At 48.2% G+C, this 24,911-nt stretch overlaps 1 protein-coding gene across 1 annotated transcript; it reads right to left on the bottom strand.

Moving 5' to 3' along the window:
* Window positions 1-1,452: 1,452 nt before the first annotated feature.
* Window positions 1,453-24,626, bottom strand: HHIPL1 (HHIP like 1). Its single transcript, XM_075426869.1, has 9 exons — window positions 24,351-24,626; window positions 18,872-19,518; window positions 16,455-16,598; window positions 15,554-15,882; window positions 13,504-13,630; window positions 12,470-12,615; window positions 9,274-9,355; window positions 6,892-6,974; window positions 1,453-4,296 (listed from the first exon to the last, which is right to left on the bottom strand). Exons 1-9 carry the CDS (start codon window positions 24,624-24,626, stop codon window positions 3,707-3,709), a joined length of 2,424 nt encoding a protein of 807 aa, XP_075282984.1. The 3' UTR covers window positions 1,453-3,706.
* Window positions 24,627-24,911: the final 285 nt, after the last annotated feature.

Below are 24,911 nucleotides of genomic sequence, written 5' to 3'. Positions count from 1 at the left end.
AGAGGTCTACTGGCATCTTTCAGAGAGGAAAAGCAGGCTCAGATATTGAAAGCCAGTCACAGGCTTTCACCTCTGCACTTCTGAATATCTGTGTTGATCATAACCAAAGAGTGCCGGGCTGAGCCCACGCGCAGCAGGACAGATTTGCACTGGGGACCCCCCCACGCAATCATGTCGATGCTAACCAGTTACAGAAGAGGCAGGCTCTGCTCGGTGCATCCCTCGGAGTGTTTTGCTGGGGCTGTTTGCAGCAGCACTGCGCGAGCTGCTCCCTTGGCTGTGCTGAGGCCCGACACGAAGGTACCGACTGGTGGGAGGGGGGGGGAGAGGCTGGTAGGGGAGGTGAGGGCAGGAGAAACACCACGGCAGCGTGTGAAGCTGGGCCCCCGGGCTCGTCTCTGCACCCGGTGCCAGTGTCGCCCACGGTGCCACCGCTGAGCTCTCTGAACTTGAGTCACGGCTTCAGTGTTCTTTAATTACAGGCTGCTGTGCTGAGTAATGCGATACATGTGCCCCGTGCTATTCATAGCCTGCAACCTGGCAGAGAGAAGCTGGGCAGAGCCCGAGCTCCCCCCATGTTGGGGATGTCCTCACAGCCTGCTCAGCACCCAGAAGGGTTTTGCCAGCTTTTGAGTGAGCATCCCCGCTGCAACACCCTACCTATCTCTCCATTGCTCTGGAAGCAAGCTCTAAAATTTTTTCCTAGATACCTGTGGGAGAATTTGTCTATTGGGTGCCTCGGAAAGAATACCATAAGTTGAAATTATTTTGGCTTGAAGATAATGTCTATACCACAGACTGCAACACAGTGTGGCAGTGCTCGGGCTGGCTGCTGGGTACCAGAAGAAATGTAGGTGAAAAAACCCTGAGGTCTATATAGAGCTGCTCAGCCTTGGAGGTAGACAAAAAGAGGTAGCAAGGCTGTTCCCTTAGAGATATGCTGGGCCCTCCATGTGATACAGGAAAGGAAAAATGTGTAAGGAAAAATGCAGATGCTCCAGTCTCAGTCACAGAGGTGAATCAGGAGAGAAGGCAACAAACCATGTCGCTGCTAAACAAAAGTCTGGGACTGCCACATAACGCGTGCAGAAGAGCAGCTGCACTGTGGTAACCAGCATTATTCTGGGCTGGTTTAAGACCTTTATCCGGAGTCAGCATCCAGGTGGTACACTGGCACGTTCAAATGTAGTGGCGGGGCTTATCAGTTTATCTAAAACTCAATTTGTGTGACATTCTGGTATAGAAATGCATTTTTAAACTAAGAAAAATGCTATCAATAAGAATCACACTGAGCAGCAGATGATAGATCAGGTATTTAGACGTACATGTACTTCTGTGCTTTGAATAGTACAGGCTCATTATTTAAATACCAGGGAACCAGACTGACAAATACCAGGATTTAGAGTAGATGTATTTTAAGCTTGGAAGGGACCACGATGGTCAGAAATATCTACCCAGCATCATAACAGCGTACTAAGCTGGCAGGCTCAGACATGCACGCACATCCACGCATACTAAGCTGGCATGCACCTACCTGAATGCTTTTCCCACTCAGTGTAGCCTGGGAGAAAGGATAACAGGGGGAAAAAAACCCTTAATTTCAAGGCTTGTCTCTTCCCCTGCCAACAAATACTTCCCCTATGAAGGTGGTGGCACCCGGGTAACGCCGGCAGCAAGCGCCGGGGACGCAGGGCTGTGTCTGCCGTCAGCCGAGCCACGGCACAGCTCGCGGGTACCGACGGCTGCTCCTCGTGGGCCGGTTTCCATCGGCTGTTAGCTGTCACCAGACGTCACCTGCCACTGCGGGACTGCCAGCTGGGGTGGTGGCAGACACCACCAGCAATATGCAAGGTGTAGGTGCCCTCTGCTTATGCTCAGGAGGCTCAAATTGGCTAAAGCAAGCACAGGGTAATTAATAGTTAAATCAGAAAAAGAATACTTAAGCACCTGGAAAATGATGGTGAAATTCCTGTCTAATGGCAGACATCCTCGAGTCATCTCCATTTGCGCACGTCTTTTCTCTGCCCAGAAGTTTTTAAGCATAGCCATGACCAAGATTCTTCTTAAAATCTCACATCAGAGCTAGCTGAAATTTGGCTAAGGAGCCAAAAGAAGCGGAAGGGGAATTTGGAAGATGAAAGATTTTATCTCCACTTTCCCGTTTCTCGAGTCCCATCAGCTCGCAAGGTGCCAACTCATTTAACAGAAGAATTTACAAAGGACTCTCTTGTGCCTGAAGTGAATTTCTGCACTTTAAACAAATGCACTTGCACCTTCACTGCAATGGGAAAAGCCTAACAACAGTCCGGTGCCTGATGGCATGTCTGGGTTTTCCAGTGAAACGAGAGGAGTATTTTGCAAAAGGTACTTTATACGTCTGTTCTCCCCTTTATACTTCACAAGAAGTAGGAAGACAGTGCTATTCTTCTGATCGTCTGTTTTTGCATAGTGACGGTGTTCTTTAATATCTAAAATTTAGAACAAATTCACTTACCAGGTACATCAACGTTTTAGGCTTAAGAGGACACTGTCAACTTGAAATTGGGGAATTAAAATAAATATCCACAGTAAGAGCTTTAGATAGAAGGTTTTGTTTGTGAGCTTTTCTGGATGCACTAGTCATTTTACATTTGTTTCATCTTGTCTTCCTCATGTTCTTGCATAAGCAACAAGACTAAAGCCATCCTGATTATGTCGGGAAAAAAAATAACCAGGCAAAATGCTGTTAAATGCAGAGACCACAAGAGGAGAACATGTGTCTCCAATCACCATTCAGGTGAAAAACACATTTCAGACAAAATGAGTTTTGTGATTTTTTTAATGTCCTTTAAAAAGGGGTAAATATTACAGGATTATTACCCCAATAATAATAACTCTTGTCTAGTCACTCACACCTCTGAAAGCTGAATGCAAAAACATGTGGCTTCACAACGTTGGGGAAAGTGGAGAAACACGTACAAAGTATCTTCAGGGTTAAAGTGGATAACAATCCTGTTTGTATGAAAAAAGCCAGATTTTCTTTTCACTTAGGCTAGTGTAAACTGCAGAAATCTTTTCCAGGCAGTATGCTATAACTTTTTCTAATATATCTGATTTTGCTTAGACACAGTTATCTTTGTTAACCAACAGGCTTATACCAATAAAAAGCATTACAGAAGAATCATTTTCCTTTAAACTGATGCGTGGAAAGTTAAATAAAAAATCTACTTTTGTATTCTGCAAAGAAAGGCACAGATTTGTACTTACTTAGAAACCACCCCTCAGAGCTGCAGGTGGCAAAGCAAGCCAAACAACGCAAACACTGCCATAAGAGCGAAACATGGTCATTTGGGAATTTCTTTTTTGGCAAACATTGTGAAGCACAGCTGCGCAATATTGTATTTTGAAAGGTGAAAGGGCAACAGGATGCATCTTTTTTCTAATCTATAATGGCTGATGTTTGAGGTTGTCTTCTTATAAAAAAAAACCCAACATACAAATGCAGTCCCTGCCCACGACATAGTCAAGTCACTGCTTCATTTTAGTTTTTCGTCCCCTCCAGTGCATATGGATGGGGACGAACACGAAGAAAACAGCAAGACCCCTTCGAACAGATGCAGCATCCTCAAGGCAGAGCCCACCCTCGTCAATACTGACCCCGGTTTAGAGGGTCGGGCAAGAAAGGGACGTGCTCCGAGACCCTCAGCTGCCTTCCCCAGCTCCTCTGTCACCAGTCCGCCACCTCCTCCTGGCTGCACACCACGCCGGCGTCCTCCTCGTGGGAGCAGTTGTGCGTGCCGACCTCGGCGTGGGCGCATTCCAGCAGTGTCTTCTCCTCCCCGAAGCACTGGACGTCGTCCAGGAGAATGCGGAGGGAGGTCCCTTCCCCAAATTCCGCCTTCTTGCTGGCCCGCACCGCGTGGGGGAAGCCCAGCTGGCGGCACACCACGGCGGCGGCGGGCGAGCCCCAGCCGTCGTCGCACACCGTGCCCCACTCGCCGTCGATGTAAACCTCCACGCGGCCCCGGCTCCGGCCGCGGCCCTGCTGCTCCCTCAGCCGCACGGCGCCGTTCCGCAGCGGCAGGGCCGTGACGGGGGGCTTCTTCTTCCTGCGCTGCCCCCGCCTCTCGCCCCCCTTCCTGGGCCTGGGGGCCCTGCTGCTCGGCGTCCGGCTCCCGTTCCCTGCCGCCGGCGGGGCTTGGCCCACCCAGTCCACAGACGGCGTGCGGGGGGTTTTGGGGTCTGGCCCTACTCCCCGTGGGGCCTCGGTCGTGGTCTTCAGCCGGGGGCGCGGCGTTGGTGTTTTCATGATAAGCTCTGTTGGGGGAAAAACCCAGGAAACCATGAGTCTGTCACGCTACGGACATTGCTTCAAGACACTACATGAAAGCAGCGCTGATTTTGGACTTCTCTAACTCATTTCTTGGCATTAGCTTACTCGCTCTGCTCGAGAAGCAACAACCCTCCCAGTGAGCCAATGTTTCCTCGGCCAAAGATGTCGGCTGCTTTTAGTTAGCAGAGAGGACTGCAGGGCGTAATGCCAACAAGTCGCTCCTAAGAAGGAAACTCCGAGCAGTTTCCTGGCAAAACCTCAGCCTGGCCACTGAAGGGTGGGCGCTGGGGATTCACGGTCAGGAGAGGAGCTGCCCACCCTACCCTTCTCCCCTGCTGAACGCATTGTAAAGACAGGCACCATTTCTGCTCTTCTCTTCATTACTAATGATTGGATCGTTACCACACCGAGAGTGCTGGCCTCCCCACTGGGCCAGATGCTTTATTCAGAGGAGCTGAAATCAGGAACGTTCAAAATCAATTCTCTCTGGCAACTGGAATGTGCAAAAGGAACGGAGTTGCCAGGACAACACATAAAACAGGATTTGGGGTTGGGTTTTTTCTTCCTTATGAAAAAAAATAAAAGTCTTGAACTCTGAAGAGCTGAAAATTCTTTGCTGTCACAGTTTCCAGGCATTACTGGACTTGCTTATTCACACATGCTCTATTTTTAGCTTAAAAATGAGTTCTAGCTTGTCAGAAGGAAACAATTCAGAACTACTCAGAATAACAATCTACTGAGCTGGGATGGCCTCACATGCACTTGAAAAGACATCACGACTTTCTGAATTATATCCTAGATTTATCCATTTTCATTCATCATTTGCTTTGTAGTACAGAGACAAGGAAAAATATGACAGTAGCTTAATATCTGCTGTCCCCAAAGACAAACCCTAGCAGCGCTGCAGTTTTTCCAAATAACGCGCTTTGGAGAGGAATTGTATTTGTAGCATAAAAATATTTCCCTTCTTTGGAAGCTGAGGTTCTGAAGGCAAGAAACAAATGTGAAAGCCTTACTTGTGCACACCTCTGCTGCTGGAGCCTGATCTGGCAAAGCACTTAAGGATCCTGCAACGCATATAATGATACGTAGGACTGCGTGAAAGCTAATGGTCACCCGGGAGTGCTTTTCACCTCGCTGAATCAAGTTGCTATTATATATTACTCTTCATCAAGCTATTTATTAAATACACTTCCAACAAATGCAGTCATCCAGCTAACGCAAGCCGCAAGCCTTGGCAATTCTGTTACATTCACACCAAACACTAACCAAAACAGCAAAATATTTACAGCTGCAAGTCTTGTTTGCACGCTTCTGAATCAAAATCTTCATGCTTGCTTTTCACCTGCACGTGAATTCAGCTCTTGAGGCACTTAGCAGAATCTCTCCCATTGTTTCTAAGTTTTATTTTATGATGAAAACTACCTTGTAAACAAACCCAAAAGATTTAGTTAGAGCTGTAGTTTAAAAACCTGAACTTTGGACTTGCTTAGAGAATAATGCATAAGGAGAAAGAGACAAAGCTGGCTGAACATGAACCTAGTTATGAATATTTGGAAAGTGCGTGCACAGCTTGCAAAGGAGAGCGTTTCTGAAGGTGTGCTGAGTGCTCAGGCATGTCAACAGTTAATAACTAGCCTTAGATCTTGTTCCACCTTGAAGACTCACTCTCGAAAGGTGCTGAGTGCCCTCATTCCTCTCTGAAGTGAAGGCTGTAGGAACTGTCAATGACTCAAATGCAGTGTAACATGATTAATGTAATTAAAAATTAGAGTATTCTGACATCAGAGTTCCTACAGTAACACTAACTTCATCACAAAGTTGTTGGAGTACTGCCTAGGTACTTACATGTGTAAGCAAAATGCACAGGGGGAAAGAAAGGTGGTGCTGCCTAATCTAGTTTTGAGATCCTGACAGTGTATTTAGGATTTTGCGCTTAACATAAATAGTACTTGGCTTGCTGCAGATTCAGCTACAGTGTTGACTACTCCAGCTTTAGCTGTACAATACTTTGTTCGGTATGAAGCAATCAAAAAGCCCTGGAGGGTTTGGATCAGCCAAAGGTTGACCTGAATGGCTGATCACACTGATTCTTTCGGGAGCCTTTTCTCATCCCATATTCTCTCTTACAACTAACAACCAAAAAGTCCTCGTCTTGCTCAAGGAGCTATTTCCCAACCCTTTAGCCATCACATCCTTCAGCTCCTGAAGTGCTCCTCACTACCTGAAGGCCCTGAAAAAAATCACTTATGACTGAAAGCACTATCCAGCACAGGATCTCAGTACAGAAACAGTTACAGGGAAACCAGGTTGGTGGTAATGAAATGGATACAAAGTAGCATGGAAAAGTGAAAACTTACCGAGAAGATTTAACATGGCCAGGAGAGGGGAAATACATCATGCCCTGTTCGAACCAACCCTGCAGACCCAAAATGGCTGGTAAGAACTAATTTTGAGGATACCCTGAGGAGTGAAGTTCTGGGTGGTCTCCACACACACACACAGATAGGGCGAGCCTGGAGTTTGTGTTCACTGCCAGCTAACATGCACCAGTAATGAACACCAAGGGTGACACTTACTCTCCTTTGGCACAAACTGGATGAGCTTGCTTTTTACTTTCACTGGTGACGGCTCAACTCGGCATTTTCCTGGTGGCGCTCTCCTGTGGAAAAAAGGAACACATACGGCGAACAATTAATTCCTTTCCCCTGGCATCGTCAGCCTTTGCTTGCCATTGTTCTTCAGCGAATGTAATGCTCATTGGAAAAAAAACAAATGTCTGTTCAAATGATCCAAGTGACCTCTTACAGTGAAAAACATAATTAAACAATCACATATCTCTGTTGATCAAAGTCCAAATATTCACAAGGCAGTGGAGTCCGCTGCCTGTGTTTTCACTTGCCATTGCTGAATCCATTAAGGAAATAAAACATTGGCAGGTTCAAGCATGACAGAAAGAGATTAATCAATTTGAAGATAAAAATCACAAAGCTAGACAGTATATGTTGAATATCTGACATAAAGGTCTTGTGTACGCAAGTTTTCAGCCTGTCTTCAGAGAAGCAAAACAACACACTATTATTCGTAGATAAAGCCCAAACAAAAGACTAACTACTACAAAAGTAGTACCAAAAATGCATTAGTTTCAAACAAGGGCTCTAAGGGTCTCCTACAGAGGCTTCCTCTTAGTATGATGCATTATTCTGACACAGACTTGTTTGCCATAGAGGTATACCTCGCTTCAGAGAAGTTACACTCCGTTCATCATCACTTTTTCCTATGCTGGCTGCCTTGTTAATCTGCAGCATTCTTCAGAGGTTTCCAAACTGGTTCAAAAATGCATGATGTTTGCATTTGGAGGGTATAACTCCTTTGTAATTATGACTGTTTGCATTTGCATTTCTGTGGAAGGCAAAGAGCTCTCCTCTCAACTACTGCCACAGGGACGTTTCCCTATATTTATGAATTTTCCTATGAGTTCTTTCTTTGTCATATTGCTGTACCTGACACACTAAAGAAACTTCTTTTTATACTTAAACTTATGACTTTCTTTTGACTTCTGCTTTCCTTATTTTTGAAAAAGGTTGCATAATACCAGCCTCTTCACACACAGCTTACAGGAACTCGTCCACTGTGTTAGATAATGGAAAATGCTCCTGACAGAGGAGAGTCGGAGGAAAACAGCGGCAGCTCTGGGGGCTGTTTAACTTTGGAGTCTGGTTCCAACAGAAAACAGAAGAGTGGCTTGGTTCAAAATGCTCAGATAGCTAAAGCTGTAAATACAATCCGTTTAAAAAAATAAAAGCTACAAAAGTCTTAGCCTACATGCCTGGCTGAAAGTAGTTTGGTGTGTAGCCAATAACAGTAATGCTTAAAAAACAGGAAGATAGAAAAAACAGCTATAAGTCTTCCCATAAAACATGGCTGTTCCCTGCCTTGCCCAGTCTCAGATACATGCACATGGGATCCAGAAGGTGTAAAAATGGTCCTATTTCCTTGTCCAAGCCATTCTCCTCTTTAAAACACCAAAAAAAATGTACTTTTTGACGTTCATTTCTGCTTTGCCTGAGAAAGCACTGCGGGTCACGCTGGGTCAGCTTCAGAATCACAGAATCATAGAATCACAGAATCACAGAATAGTAGGGGTTGGAAGGGACCTCTGTGGGTCATCTAGTCCAACCCTCCTGCCGAAGCAGGGTCACCTACAGCAGGCTGCACAGGACCTTTTCCAGCCAGGTCTTGAATATCTCCAGACAAGGAGACTCCACAACCTCCCTGGGCAGCCTGTTCCAGTGCTCCATCACCCTCAGAGGGAAGAAGTTCTTCCTCATGTTCAGACAGAAGTTCCTGTGCTTCAGTTTGTGCCCATTGCCCCTTGTCCTGTCACTGGGCACCACTGAAAAGAGCTTGGCCCCATCCTCCTGACACCCACCCTTCAGATATTTGTAAGCATTTATAAGGTCCCCTCGCAGCCTTCTCTTCTTCAGGCTGAACAAGCCCAGTTCCCTCAACTTCTCCTCGTAGGGGAGATGTTCCAGTCCCCAGCTTCGGCTGCAGCTGCTTGGGTGCGGCAGATGCAGCCAGCTACAAGGGATGGAGAAGATCTGAGAATAAGCACCTCGGGAAAAACTGCCTCCTTCTGGGCAGGAATCTACAGAAACTTTGCCTGAGAAAGACAAGCCACCCATAAAATACTCAAACGTGCAGGAACAGATCTTCTAAGCCACACAACTCCAACAGATCCCATAACAAACCAGTTGGTGGTCACCAGGCAGTGCAGACTCTGACGACTGCGGGAGCAGAGCAGACCCACCACAGGTTGCTTCAGCCGTTCCCTGACCAAGCTCCACAGAAGGGCCCAGCACGGGAGAAGAGCCAGTTAGTCAGTCAGCGTCATTTATCACATCCACAGCTCGACACACTGCACCACACTTTGGCTTTGCAACAAGAACATCTCATACCTAGAGGTGTCCACCACTTTGTATACCACTCCATGGGGAGCCGTGGCACTTGGTATGCCGGTAGACATGAAGTAAAGTTCCCCTGGGAAAAAAAACAAACACAGCCATGAAAACTCTCCATCCCGCTTCTGTCCTGTACAGTACAAAGGCATCAACTCTGCATCACAGGTCAGGAAGCATCAGGAAACCTGGGACCAACATGGAGATCTGGCTGCTAGAGGACAGAAGGCAGGTTTGTATTTGGGTTTGTAATGAGCATTCATCTGCAGTCCAGTGGCATAAAATACTTAGTGAGCGGGAGCTTTTACATATTGTTATGAAATATTATTTGGACAAATTTCCACTGCAGGTTCAGTTGCCCAGACTTTAGCTGTCATCTCAGTCTGATAGGTGTCCTTTAACTTCACCAATGTAAACTACTCAAACCCTGAATTCCCTTTGTTGGAAACAAATAAAAGGAAATTGAGACTGTTCATGCTATCTTCTGGTCTTTCAGATGAAGAACTGCTTTGCGGTGAATTACAGAAGAACAAGAATTTGCTTTTGCTTTCTGTAGTGCACTCACAAACTGAGATGTATCATCTCATGAGAAAGGCATTTAGGTTCATCACAACTCTGTCAGATCACATGGGCAGGGCTTGATCTTCAGCCAAACAATGTCCATTATCCTTTATTTGACGTTTTTTCTCTTAAGTGCATTTCCATCCCTCTCTTTCTGTTGTGCAGGGGAAGCTGGCATAAGCAGTCCCTCCAGCACACTCCTTTCTCTTTTGCCAGCTCATGTGGTTGAGCAGTGCAATGAAAGGATCAGAGAGCTGATCTGGATGAAAAAATAAATTTGCAATATTTCAAAAAAAAAAAAAGAAAAAAAAAAGGAGGAAAAAGAGGAAACTGAGACCTTTCTAGTAAGTAAGGCAGATATCTTGGGGCATCCTGTGGGCTCCCCAACGGCAAGAGGGGAAGGGGCAGAGGGGTCAGAGCGAGCAAAGGAAGATGTGGGCAGTCAGTGGCAGCTCCGCTGGCTGCTGAGCCTCCCCTCCTCCTCCCCGCTCTCCTGTTCTGCCCTGGCCAAGCTCCTCCAGATGCTCCAGGGCAGAAACCAGCCACGCCTGGTCACCTTGACTGGTTTCTTCCTTTTTCTGCTGGGCTCCATTAACCACAGGCCAGAGGCAGCCTTGATCCAAACAGGGACGGGAAGCGCCTGGCACTGCATCCTGCAGGGCAGTGATGTGTGCTTCCCATCCCAAAGCTCTTCCCCAGCAATTATCAGGCAGAAATGTGGATGCTCAGGCCATGACGCACACAGGCTGCATCACACGGCACCCCACAGACATCGCACAGTGCCTGGGGTGTCCCCGACATGTTCAGCTGCCAGGGGACGGGGCTGCTGGCTTTGCAATGGCTGTGCAATAACTGAAAAATGTAGGTGTCCTCACCACATAAACACATCCACTGCACCAGCTGGATTAACATTCATCAGAGCAACAACCCCAAAAAACAAATGCTTCCATGAAGAAAAGCTTGTTAAAACAAAGTGTGTGATAAACTTGTAAAAAACCAGACTCCCAGTACACCAAAAAGGTGCAAGAGAAGACTGTTCACTGCAGATGAAGACAACTCACTAAACTTCTTAACAGATGTCTTTCCATTGTAATACAGCAACCGCAAGGCAAATAACCACCTCCGAGGATAGCCTCCAGCCCAAATTTGACCCAGCACTATTACACGTAGGCAAAGTAGGGGTGGAAAGCAGAGGGCAGAAGAAGGGCGACAGCGTTTCACCCCGCTTTACACAGACTCTGCCCAGGGGCACAGGACGAGGGAGACGCCGCTCCCCAGGCGCATGAACAAGGGCTTCAGCCAACCGCTTGCTACTGCACTTGGCAGCCCTCTGCCTTGCCATAAAGTAGATCTAAACTAATTTTTTCTGATTTTAGGGTAAGCTATCCTTCTCACCATAGTGCTGCAAAAGAGCTCTATCTTCCATGAACATTAACCATTAAAAAAAATGGATTTTAACTCCAAAAGGATAAAATTCCAAAGTCAAACTTTTGAGCTAATACTTAATCTGGATGATTTGTATTTACATGACAAAATTTGCATTTATAGGATACACAACACCTGTTGCATTTGTGCCACATCCATACCTGGCATAACCTGCAGGAGAAACAGAAGTTTAAAAACTGGGGCATTCTGGAAGCAGGTGCTTGTGACCACCAGCCAGGACTCCCTGCAACGGAGCAGAACACAAACTCCTGCACTGCCGAGTCACGCACAAGGCTCTTAGCAACAGGGCTAAACACTGCGTGGGTCATCCTCTCCCCGTCCCCAGCCAGGAGCTGCAGGCTCTGCCTGCCCCGCTGCGGGGTTGGGCAATTAACTATACCCTTTTATGAACAAAGGGAGCAACCACCAGCTTTCTCCCCAGGACTCTTTATTTTCTCCTTCTCAAATCGCAGCAGCTGTCTCCTAGAAAGCAAAATGTCTCCAGTCTTAAAAATACAGCTATGCAAAGCTCCCCTGAGACTGCATCCTTCAGTCTTATGTGAGGCAAAATCCCAGCTGGCACTAATAAAACACAGAATTCAGCAGCCTCTTGCTGATGCCTCACTTGAGATATAACGCAGAGCTTTCATTCTGCTTCACCTCGAGAGGTACAAGTATTCCAGGCCAGGGAGAGCAGGTTCAAAATTCCTGTTCATTACCTCTCCTTTCCTGTATCCATTAATAATGTCAACAGCCTTCTCGACTAGCCAAGAGCATAGACTCGCTCTCACTTGGGTATCAGCTTCTCAGCCTCTAAGGGCCTGCGTTCCCCGTGGCACAGCACCGTGAAGAATGAGGTTTCTTTTCTAAGCTGTGCTTTATTGCATTTGCCCCCCACGGCTGTTCCCCATCCCTCCGGAGGGTCGGTGTGCGGGCAGCAGCACGCCCAGCACACCCAGGCTCAGCCCTGCAGGGAACTGCCTCTCCAATTCCCCCCGCGGTCACTGCGTGGCACACTGGCCCCAGAGTTAGGACTGTAACTCTGGTTTGATATTCGGGAGTTGCTGGGGGTCTCTCCCACTGGTATTTTAAAGACCGACAGACTCGTGCTCTGCCTCCCAGGAGCCCTCTCTGACCCATTCTCGGCTGTTTTATTCTGAAGAGAAACGACAAACATGCCATTCAGTGTGGTATAAAGTTAAAAAATTACCTGCTTCATCTTCAGCAAAGGAGATGATGTATTGATAATAGTTATTGATAAGCCCAGGGAACATGCATGTTTGTCCCGTCCCCATGCAGATTTCACTGTACTGCCACTCTCCGGTAGCACGATCCTCCTTCAGAGACATCAGGCGTCTGCAAGGCAAAAGCACACTCACACCAAGCAACCCAGGAGTCGATTTATGAACATTAATCAAGACACCTGAAAGGATGTTTAATGCTTCCTACCCGCATTAGCTACTACAGGAACTGTAGCTCCTCCGAGAAATGAAAGACTGTTAATATTAAAACATATCTATCATACACTCCTGCAACACCTTGTCTTTCAAGGGCAACACAAGCACACAAAAAGTTATACTGGAGGGCTTAGGGGATGTCAGCCTGTCTAGGGGGGACCCTGACAGCGACGCAGAGCGCTTGGCTTCACTGCAGGTCTGCGGGCTCTCTCCTGAGCCCGGGATCTCCAAAGGCGGCCGGCCGTTGCCTCTGCCAGGGCAGGTGCTGCGGGACTGCGTGCCAGAGGGCTGGGAGATGCAGACACAGCAAAGGCAGAGGAGGTGGGGGCAAAACAAAGCAGTCTCAGGCTGCCTCATCACAGGTTTGCAGCAACTGACTGCCAGATAACTTTGTTTTTTCTTTTAATATCTTCGGTGTCTGGAAATGTTGCATCAGAGGGGTTTTTTAGGATGCATTCAAATGCTTTTTTACACCACTTCCAGGACTTTAAACAAACATCATGTCATTGCCCCTTTATTTGTATTGGCACGATGTGAATCAGCAATATCGATGGCTGCTGGAATGCAAAGATCACCCTCCTGCACAGCACCATGGAATAAAGGTTATCTAAAACACGCCACGAGAGCCCTCTGCAATGAGCAGTCGGGCTCTGCCCGGTGCTTGCAACCAGCAAGCAGCAGCCTGTCCTCAGCGGCTGGACTGCACGAGCACTCACAGGCAGGCGCAGTACTGCTGGAGGGCCTTGGCTGGGGGCACAGCTTAGTGAGTATCTGAAGTATTACTTACCCACTCATAAAATCACCAAATATGTACAGGCCATTCAAGTTTGGGGACTCACAACCCCGATAGACATAGCCTCCCGTGACGGATTTCCCCATTTGGTGTGGATACGCGTAAATTGGAAGCACATCGTCTGTAGAGGAGGAGAGATCTGTCACTCGCTTTGTTTTACACACGACGCAGAAGAGCTGTTTATCTAGACAGTTCTGAGACCAGTACGATACAATCAGGTTCACTTGAGCACCTTCTAATTACATGAACTGCCAACGGAGTCATTTTTAGTTCGGTTTTCACCTTTTCAGCCCCACATTTGATAGCCCGGTCTAGCTGGCTGTGCTGACTAAGGACCAGCTAGCTCAGGGAGGCTGGTCGCTGTTTCCCTTGCAGCATAAGCTGAATCCCTGCTCTCTGTCACCCAGACACCTCACCGTTCTCCCGAGCCCTTCTCTCGCTACAACCCAGCTCTGTTCATGCTGCTTCTGGCCCATCGCTACGCAGCCTGGCTGGTTTTGCTATGAATTTTCAGGTTACTCTTAGCGTCACTGCACCCGTGCAGGAGGTGTTTGCTCAATGCAGCTTTGTTTCAGCGGTGAAAGAGAAAAAAGAGATGGGTAACTCCAGACTGCAGGCACTGATGAAAAGATATGTCGGATGTCAGCGCGAATAGCTTCTGTTTCTCTGAGACAGGGGAGCTTAACCTGAAAGGCCCATCAAATATTTATTGTATGGCACAGGCAAGATGCAGTTCTGGCACATCCATTGTAAAATGCAAGTTAAAACACAAGACAGAAGAAAATGGAGGTAAATACCCTTATTTTGAAGGTCTCCACTGGATGCTTCCTCTCCTTTCTTTCAAAACTCTTGAGTTACAGGTATCTCTTCATGGTACCCACCCCTCCTCTACCTCACAGTCTTTCTCCCTGCCCATGTACGAGATGTCTCAAATCACAAAGCCAGCAGCTCCGCCAGCAAGGAACTTGCACCAAGGGCATCTAAAGCAGGTGCTCTCCACACTTCAGCTGCACTTCTCATTTTAAAGGGGTTGTGACATTTCACTGTTCTAACAAAAGGGTCTCTAAAGGCATCAGAAATTGTTCCAAATCCCTGGAGACCTCAGTAAAGTGTTTGCTATGAATGCTCACTCAGGCACTGTCACACAGGAAAGTACTAAACGAGCTCTCTGACAACTGCTTCAGCAAAGGGAATGCAAAAAAACTGCTCCCTGCTCTCAAAATTTTTATAAAAAGCACTTAATCACTACCACTGTACTTGTAGCTAAGTTAATAAAAGCAAGAACGTTAAACAACAACACATAGCATATAGAAGAGAAGAAAAATCAGAATCTCAGCTAGTGGAAATCAGTGCCAGCCCCCTGCCCCCCTGGGTCTCTGGGGAGATGCTCCAGCACAAGACGTGGTCCGCATCAGACCCTGCAACACAACACACTCTGACTTCACACATGCACTGGAATTTAGCCAGACAGCAAATACCCAGAATCCAGGTTTGAAAAGTTAACAAAAAAAAAAAAAAAAAAAAAAAAAAATTAAGGTTTTCCTTTTTGGCATAGCTAAAAGAAACAAAACCACACAGTACGTTCCATTACTTGTAAAGCAGGCAGTCTCCATACTGGTCAGCCAGCTTACGCAATATGTTTCTTCCTTTTTTTAAAGTAAGGACACTGCTTGTGATTTATGGAGAAAAATAAAATTGCTCCAAACTTCTCTCGCTTCTGCAGGAAAGCTTATTTTATGCAGAAAAGATGAAATTGTCCCCCCAAACCACAGAATCACTGGGCAATTTGACTAACAATACAGATCACCTAGAAAAACACAGCTAGCACATTTCGTTTTCCTCCTAACTCAAAACCGGTAACATTTGGACTTTCAATATTTATCCCCAAGTCAGCTCCCTTCTAGACTGAGACCGCTTAAATTTGCATCTCGGACATGTGTGCTTTCCACCAAGCAGCCAGGCTTTGAAGGCAGGAATTAAAAATGACGGCACAGAAGACTGCATGGCATGAGACTTAGGTAATGTAGAGAGAACATCTATTTACCCATCGAAGAATTGGCGCAAAGTTTTTTATCGTAGCAGCTGAATCCTTCCCTTGCCCTCCAGCCATAATTTTTCCCTTTCTCAACGATATCGATTTCTTCATATTTATTTTGCCCCACGTCTCCGCAGAAGAGCCGCCCTTTCCCTTCCTTGGTTTGAGGCTCGCCCCTATCGAAAGAGCAGCGCCACATGTTTCTCACTCCGTACGCATAGATTTCAGGGCGAGCCTTAGGGTCGTTGACAAATGGGTTGTCGGGAGGGATTCGGTACAGAGGCCCGCGGTCGTTGTTGTTCACATCGATCCGCAGCACTTTGCCCAGCAGGGTTGATCTGTATTTGGAGAAGAAAGGAAACAAAAAAAAATAAAGAAATAAAACTAGACCTCGGTTAAACATCAGAGATGTTTTTCTTTTAAAGTCTTGGGTTTCTTTCTTTCTGGTTTGGAAAAGACAAAGCCTTCAGTATCTCTGAAAAAACCAACTATTTCAAGCACATTTGATTTGTCCCAGGCCACCCAACAGCCTTCACTTGTTTCCACGACCCACTGCCCCATGGACGCACGCCGGTGGCTTGGAGCTGCCATACAGATGGGTCCACTCTTCCCACACCGCTGATTCCCCCTCTGCTTGTAGAAAACTGGGCTCCGAGCAGACAGCTGGAAAGCCCAGCAAACTATCGCTGCCCACAGGGACAAAAGACACACCTCGGTAACCTCCCCTCAGGAAACCGCAGTTACACAGGAGGTCTGTATGCCCACGTGTGTCAGTGTCAGTGCCAGCGTTCGGAAAAAAGTGAACCTGAGGACAGAAAATTCCCTCTGATTCACCTCCCCCCATTTCTCTTCTCAACCCAAGGGCAACAGGAGGGACACGCGGTGCACACAAGGTTTTAGGGGCTCTCACTTGTTCTGGGCGTTTCCAAAGGTCCCAAAAGGATCCCCAGCCATGCCTCCATCTCCAGTAAATATATAGAGATACCCATCGTCTCCAAAGAGCAGCTCTCCTCCGTTATGGTTGGAAGCGGGTTCTTCTACTTCCAGGATTATCCTAAGCAAAACCGGGGAGGAGACATTACCTGCTGCACGAGCCCAAAGCAAAGGGCAGAGCAACGTCACGCCGGTGTTGCCCTTGACACATGGAAATGGCTACAGATCAGTGTTGATGCAAATTCATCCACATCCACGTTACTCAGTTTTGCTTGGGCATAACTGATTTTCCAACCTTAGGTAATTCCAACATATTTTCCAGATTACAGAAACACCAAATTAGCAAAATCTGGGAAATCACATGACAGAACATAGTTTTAATTAATTATACTTTTCCTCTGATTCTTCCTTCCTCCTTGTTAAACTTTTTTTTGTTTTTTTTTAAGAAAAGGCATCTCAGCTTAAATCTGCTTGCAAATGGCAAGAGAAAAGACTCCAGTCCATCTGTGCATCTGTACAGCGTTTGGCATAATCCTGATGGGTGCTTTCAAGGCAAACAAAACTTTTCAAACGTTAAGCAATAGTTAAATTCTCAAAGACAGAAGAACCCTTAAATGCTAATTACATACACAGGACTTTATGAGCTTAAAGAGTGGTTAAAAGTAGCCCCACCAACAAACTAACATTTTGACAAAGGTTATTCTAAATCGTACCAACAACCTTTACCCTAATTTGAAAACCTAACTCTCTCTTAGTTTTATCTATTTATTTTATGCATCTGGCATCCCTTTCGTAGTAAGAAAAGGGTGAAACATATAAAAGTATAACTTTATAGAAAGGTAAAGCCACAAATACATGCAGTGGAGATTCCCAGGTACAATAACTGAAGTTTATTTTACTCCAGCTTCTAAAAAAGTCCAGATTTCACACTGACAGTGCCTTTTAATAGCTGCAAATCCTGACAGTAATCACTTATACCACCTCATTTTTAGCATATTTTTTTCTCTTCTGAAATTACTGGTGGTTCACGATGGGATTGTAAACTGTGGGAAGGAACCCAACTATGTAATTATCTTGTCACTTGCTGCTAAATGGCACCCCCTCTGAGATAAGGTAACTGGGCACGAGCGCCCAGACTCCAGCCAGCAGCAGGATCCGGTGCGGACACACAGGTGAATCCTCCTCAACCTCCCAAAGAAGATGGAAGGAAACACAAGACACGGAGCGAAAACCCGCAGGCAGACAGATGCCCGTCTTCCTGCCGAGGCAACGCGCACCACACGTCGGCCTGCGCTCCCTCCCGGGCAGCATCTCGGGGTGAATCAGCGGGAGCCGTGCCTACACAAGCACAGCAGGACCGCAAATTTGTTTTCAGAAGCTTTCGCCGTACTAACCATCAGCTGCATCAGCACACAAAACGTTGCAAACGTAGAGCCTGAGGATTTCTAAACAGGACAGCTCACGGGCCCTGACATTGGCGGGTTTAAGCTCCCGACTTGCTTCCCTGAGGACCGCGTTTAAATTCCCTTTACCTGCCATCTGCGTGCTGCTCACACTGAACTGCTGTCCTCGCTTTATGAACCAGCATCCCCTTTCTATCATCAGGCTATGTGCATTTCTGAGCTAGAATCATCTGCTGCTGATAAAGGGAAAGCCCCCAATATAACCCAGGTAACAAAGCAAAAATCTTAACATTAATATTCAAGGGTCTACTAAAGCAGTGGTCCTATTACGTTGTTCTGCAACAGGTTATAAATCTATAGACTGACTCCACAAACAAACCTCTCGTTATCTGGGCATATTAATGTGGATCAGCTGCAGGACCAGACTCAAACAAACAAAATCTCCAATCAAAATGCACTCAGTAATAGCATAGTGGCTTGCACTTTATTTAATTTGTCATTAATTCTGTAGTATCACAGAGTTGAGCTGTCATTCAGATAAAGAAATCTGGGGCAAGATCCATCTTTGGTCTGGTATCACTGTGTTTATACTGATTTTGGAAACCTTTGGCTTTGGAATGAATTTCAGTCATGCTCTGCAGAAGTCTATTTTAAAGGGTAGTAATTACTATGCCAAAAAATACCCAACCAAAAACCAGACACCAAAATACTAACTGTAAATAATGTTTAATCAATGTTCAGTTAAATCTTCTGACATACCAGAACTAAGAAATGTAAATGTTTTATCCCTGAGGACTCACAGGTCATCCACAGAGGACAGGCATTTTCTCGGTCTCAGTAAGCCAGACATAGACATGGACTAACTAGCTACCCCACTGGAATGCAAGAACAATATTAAGCTAAGTAAGTGTCATTCATAGAGCATTTAAAAATGCACAAGCTGCCCTCTGAGATCTTAAAAACATTTGCCAGAGAAACGTGTGTACAATACCTTTCAGAACCATGGTCCAAAGCATTCATGTCAGCAGGAGAAATTCTGAACTCACTGATTCGGATTCTCTCTTCATAACGAACTTCAACTGAATAGTAGACATACACTTTACCATTAAATTTGAATTTAGGATGGAAGACAATACCTAGAAAACCTCTCTCGTCTCCTTCCCAAGGTGAGGTAAGTACAGCTTCGCTGATGTTCAGAAATGGCTTTTCAAGCCTGGATCGATCGGGGAGGTAGGTCCACACCAGGCCAACCTGCTCCGCAATGAAGAACCTGTGGGTGCCATCGTTGGCGTGCACCATCGCTACGGGATTGCGCAGCCCGTTGGCCACCTCCATGAGGCAGAGCTGGAGACAGCCCTCTGCATCGGCAGTCACTAGCCCCAGGTTTTGGTTAAGGTTTTGGTTAGCCAGCAGGTGTGGAAAACAGTAGTCTGTGTCCTCCAAGGACAGGTAGCGGCAGAATTTCGCCATGTTGTTCTCCAGTGCAATTAACTCTTGGTCTGCAGAGAGATATCGAAAAATGGAGCGGCATTCTCGCCACACTTGCAGGCAGTAGTCTTGGCAAAGCCCTGGTATCGTCCGGACGGGGGTGGAGGGATCCTCAGCGTCGTACAAGTGAGCTGCATATGGAGAGCACTCCTAGAGGGAGAGAGAAAAAGTCTCAAGCCATTTCTTGGACCATATCTGAAACAGCTGAGCAGCAATACTTATTGGAGAAATTTCACCTCAATTACAACATATGTTGTGCTTTACTCTGAAGTTATAGTAACAGAGGAAAAGGTCTTAGAAAGGGGGTTTATCTCACCATTCACAGGAATGATCTTCCATATGCCTGGTGAAAGCTGGCTCCCTCATGCTATTACTCATCTATCCCAGACGAAGTACTAACTCAAGAAAACCAGCACTGACACATATCTTGCTACATCACCCTAGTAGACTGTACCAGGGAAAAAGAGACTTTTCTGTCTCGGATGCTCTGACTCTATCTATGAAATAATGAGCAGATTCATCACAGCACAGCAGCAAAACCAAGGAGTTAGCTGAGAAGATTCAGGTCCTACATCTCCAGGCTGAGGAGGGAAAGCAAAAGGTTGGTGGGGCGAAAGCCTGCGACTTCCACACCTCATCTGATAATCCAGGCACGTACTTCAAACACAGACACAATCTACAGGTGGGAAGGAGCAGGATGAGAAAGTGCAGGAGGAGAGGAGAAGCAGACCCACCCTTCATACCACGCAGTGCACCCAGCCCTGGGATGCTATCACTGCATCCACCATCCGTGGTCGGGTCCAGCAGCCTTTGCTGGTGGATCTGTGCCTACAGACAGGTTATATACCTGAAGGGGTGAAATGAATCTCATGATCATGACATGGGTCACCAAGATCTGCGGGGGATACTGAGGCTGCAGGCTTTCAGACAGTGAGCATCAAATGGCCATAATCCAGGCAAGGACCACTGGCAGCGGCCGCAGCTCAATCCTCGTTTATGGAAGGTTGCAGCCTTGGAAATCTACCTAAGGACTGAATTAAGTTCACACAGTTCATTGTGTTCTCCACAGGAACCCCTACAGGCACGTTTTCTTTATGTAAAAAGCCACTGCAATCCAGTAAAAGTGTCTGTAAATTATAAACTGACCAAAGTGACTCGGTTCTGCTTTGCAAGGGCTTTTCCTTGTAATAAGCACACGCTATTTTCCAGTTGTAGTGCATCTTCCCGACATGCATTTCAAAAGTGCTCTCCAAATAATGTAACATGACTCGGTGGAGGCTCAATTATTTTCACAGGGCAGATAAATAACTGAGGCAAGAAGGGTAGGAAGACAAACTATCCTTCTTGAATAAATTCTGCATTTTTTAATTCCTAGATGGCATTTCTTCCAAGCAAAACCAGCTTAATTAAAAAAAAAAAAAAAATAGGGAGCTGTTTCTAAATCTATAGGGAGCTATTTCTCCATGCAGATTACAGCACTATTCAATAGCTGAAAATACATAACATCAGAGATACTGAAGTACTTAAATTAGCTGATAAGTACACACAATACTTAATTTTTATTTTATTTTCCGTTACGTACCATAATAAACTGAGAGGCCATATAACAGATCATTAGTGTACAATAAGCTTTCCTCCTGGAATGTCAAGCCATTCATTGCAAAATGAAGGTTATTACGCCTTCAAATGAGCAGCAATTAATGTGGTGAAAAGGAGATTGCGTGTGACACAAAACACTGAAATTAGACGGGCAGATTGGATAACGGCACTCGGCTCGGTTACGTGAGGTGTGCCAGGGACAGTAAGAGCCACAGTAGTTGCCAATGCAGTGGTTATGGCTGAAAATTTGGCCTTAGACAACAAAATTAAACGAGTCAGAAAGGCAGCGTGAAGGCAGGGCTGGACGGGAGCTCAGCCTATTGGTGCCCCTGGAGCTTTCACGTTCAGTGAGAGGAGGCCACAGCTCGAGTACCGGGGTGCACCTGGTTCTCTGAAAGCCTCTTTCAACACAAGCAGCGATCTTAGTTATTCTACAGCAACGCCCTGGCTTTGGCATCGGGATTAAAAACAGCACACAGCTATGGTTTCCCTGTCCCTTTGCTGCTCCAGCTGTTCACCCCAGCCCAGCTGTGGATGACTTCACTCTTCACCACGTTCCTGGTGGCATACGGCTGTTTACAGTGGCAGTACGCTGGCGGTGATGTATAGAGATCTATCACTAGCTAGACAGTACCCAAGCACGTGTCCAGGGTATTTTCCAGACACACGGAGTATTTTTCAACATTTATTCCACAAGAGGAGGAGATCAGGCCTGATGCCTGATCCTGAATTTCCCCACTTCTGAATCAATCGTTGTGGTCCGTCACCCTTCACATCATCTTGACAGATTCACTAACACAAACCACCAAGAAACTCTACACTTGGTTACAGCCCAGTATCACTAATAGATCTCAAGTCTCACTTCCAGATGACACGGTCTGTTAATTCCTTTTAAACTATGATGTGCTCCAAAGGCCAAGGAGACTAATGGGCAGATGATCAGTAACTTCAGTAGGGCTGGAACAAGCTCGCACCACGAAAATAACTCATCAGAAAATAAAACAAGTAACATTAGGACAAGTTAGCCAAATTCACCCTATCTGTTCCAGGAATTCAGAGGCAGATATTCATCTGAGGAATTGCAACAGTCCGAATCTGGACGAACACCCACATCAAACAATGGCTTATTTACAGCTGCCACCAGCCCGCAGGAAGCAACGGGACTCCTCAGGAAAGCGGCTAACTTTCATGTAATCCCTGACCTTCCCCGTCCACCTCCATCTGGAAACTCCAGCCTTCAAGCAAGCTGTTCCCCGAGACGCAGAAGGAGGCATCTGCTCTCCCGCAGTTTGGAGTCCTGCAGCCCACCACACAACCATCCACCCCCACACCTGTCCCCTGAGACCTGCTGCCCCCCATCAAACTACTCCGGGGTGTCGAGGGCGTGGGGCAGGGAGGGCGATGTCCCACCACAGCCCCACTCTCCCCCACGGCCAAAGGCATCCTCTCAGCCTGCTTCTGGGTGGGGGGGATCCCTGTTTTGAGGCTGGTGGACCATGGGCAGCGCTGAGGGAAGGATGTTTCTGCTCTTCCACAAGGAACAGAAACAGCACCACGTAGCAAATCACAATTTAAGAGAGGGTAGGAATCCTCACCAGAAGCACAAGCCGAGACACTTGTCAAAATAATTTGATCACATTTGAGAGAAATCGTGAATTGTGAGCAGAATGAGACAGAAGTGTGCTGAGTAAGTCACAGAAACCCACTTTTAAGTTCACGTCTAGGATACAGATTGTACATACAATGAATGAACGGAAGCGGAGTGTTCTGGAGCGTTTGCCACTTCCATGTCGTGCTTGCGCAGCCAGAGGTGGTGGTTTGTAGCCACGTCTGGGCTGGTGATGCACTGAGCTCATCAGAACATTTCACTGAATCATTTTTCCCACACTGAAATGTTTCACTGCTTCCGAACAAATTTTCAACGGTCGGGTTTCTGATCTACACGGGAGACTTGCTTCGGGCTTCCAGAGGCAGAAGGAGCGCTTAGCAGGCACTGCTAGCTGGTCTCCTGTCTGCAAATGGACTTGTGGACATCGCTTGCCCCAGGAATATATTCAAAGGGGTTTTGCTTCCAGTAAAATGTGAGAGGAAATAAAAGTCAAATCTCTAGAAGCTGTCATGGAAAAGGACTGTCTCTCCTCACGCCTTCAGGAAAACAAGAGGTACCCTGCAAAATGCTAAGAGCAGGATTTCTGAAAAGCCACTTTGATCCCTTCCGAGCAGACGAGCAGACGAGACTCCGCTGTCTGAATTAATTTAAGATTTACACTTTCACAGCACAGAGGTGACACGGCTCTGTCTCAGGGGCATTTTCAAACACACGAGGCCACGGCTGACGACAGGATCAGACGCTTTGCTCCGCGCACACCATGACCATCCCGTCACCGTATCTGGCCACCGAACACGAACACTGAGAGGAAACTTCCCCTGTGCGGGGCGGTCACCGTGGAGGTTTCTAGGCCACATCCTCAGGCATCACTCTGCACCCGTCGTCAGGACTGTGAGCACCTGGCACATGCTAAAAGCATCTCAGGATGCTGCAACCCGGTACAAAAACCCACCCAGTCCTGTGAGTTGGGTGTAACTAGCAGCAAGTTCTGTGCAGGTTGGTCCCCTCCTGGGTGTCTTCACCAGGTCCAAGGATCGAACCCTGGCAGGGTGAGGGGAGCCTGCGAACTGCCACCGCCCACACACCCACCCCGGAGCACTGCTGCTCAGCAGTCAAAGCAGAACAACATCCCCATTCCTCCTCCAGACACCTGCCAAAGGTGGAGGAGCCCACTGGGAACCCTAACGATGGTCGGTCGCTGCTGACAGTGCCCAGGAGCACGTGTCCAGGCTGCTGCACTATCGCCTGACGCGCCCATACGCGGGGCCCGGGCGTTAACGCCGAGGTCAGTGCGCCGGTGTGGGGGTCCACGTCCCCCCGCTCGGGCTGGGCACTGACCCGCGGCTCGCACACCCCCGGGCTGCCCGACGCCCCCGTGCCCGCGCCGGTGCAGCCCCGCACGGGTGCACGCGGTTGCTCCTCGGCCGATGTGCCCATGTCACGGCTCGGGCACCGCTGCCAGCTCACAGGATCACAGGATGGCGGGGGCTGGAAGGGACCTCTGTGGGTCATCTGGTCCAACCCCCAGCCGAAGCAGGGTCACCTACAGCAGCCTGCGCAGGACCGCGTCCAGGCAGGTCTTGAATATCTCCAGAGAAGGAGACTCCACAGCCCCTAGCCCGGACCTACGCGCGCCCCCCCCCCCCCCCCAGCGCTCCCCGGCCCGCGCTGCAGCACCCACACCCGGGCCGGAGCCCCGGGCAGGGCCTGCGAACCCCCCCGCCCCGGCGCGGCCGCAGCCCCCGGAGCGCGGCGCCGGGCCGGGCCGCCTCACCTGGCAGAGCAGGTCCTGCAGGTGCCCGGCGCAGGCGGCGTAGCTGGGCCCGTCGAGGCGCGCGCTGAGGCGGTAGAAGCGCTGGAGCAGGGCGCGGTCCCGCCGCGGGTCGCAGCAGCCGAAGTCGGCGTAGCGGCGGCAGAAGGCGAGGCCCCGCGGGGGCCGGAACGGCGGCTTGAAATCCAGGCACTGCGGGTGCGGCCGCGCCGGCCCCGGCGCCAGCGCCGCCGCCATCAGCAGCGCCAGCGCCGCCCGCGCCCCGCGCCCCGCCCGCATGGCCGCCCGCTGCTCCCCGGGCCGGGCGCGGAGTGGAGGCTCGGCCGGCCCCGCCGCCCCGCTCCCCCGCCGCAGGAGGGGCGCGGAGAGCGGCCGCTTCCCCGCCGCCTTCCCGGGGCCGCGGGGCCGCTCCCGGCGCGCTCGCGTTGCGGGGCCGGCCGTCGAGAGGCGTTTTCGGGGCGATCGCGGCCGGACCGCAGCCGCGCAGGTGCTCGGCTGCGCGCTCGCACCGGGGCGTTGGACGCTAGGGCATGGCGTACTGGGAACCAGCTCCTCGGGCCGGCT

The sequence above is a fragment of the Opisthocomus hoazin genome, chromosome 7 (genome assembly GCF_030867145.1).
Source record: "Opisthocomus hoazin isolate bOpiHoa1 chromosome 7, bOpiHoa1.hap1, whole genome shotgun sequence".
Classification (NCBI taxonomy): domain Eukaryota; kingdom Metazoa; phylum Chordata; class Aves; order Opisthocomiformes; family Opisthocomidae; genus Opisthocomus; species Opisthocomus hoazin.
Note: the sequence above shows the minus strand (reverse complement) of the source record. Positions and strands in the feature narration are given on the sequence as shown.

Coding starts and splice junctions, on each gene's coding strand:
- HHIPL1 (XM_075426869.1), bottom strand. CDS start 24,626: ATGCGGGCGGGGCGCGGGGCGCGGGCGGCGCTGGCGCTGCTGATGGCG. Junction 19,519..24,350: donor TGCAGGACCTGCTCTGCCAG/GTGAGGCGGCCC, acceptor CTCTCCCTCTAG/GAGTGCTCTCCATATGCAGC. Junction 12,616..13,503: donor TTTGGTGATTTTATGAGTGG/GTAAGTAATACT, acceptor TTTGCCTTGCAG/ACGCCTGATGTCTCTGAAGG.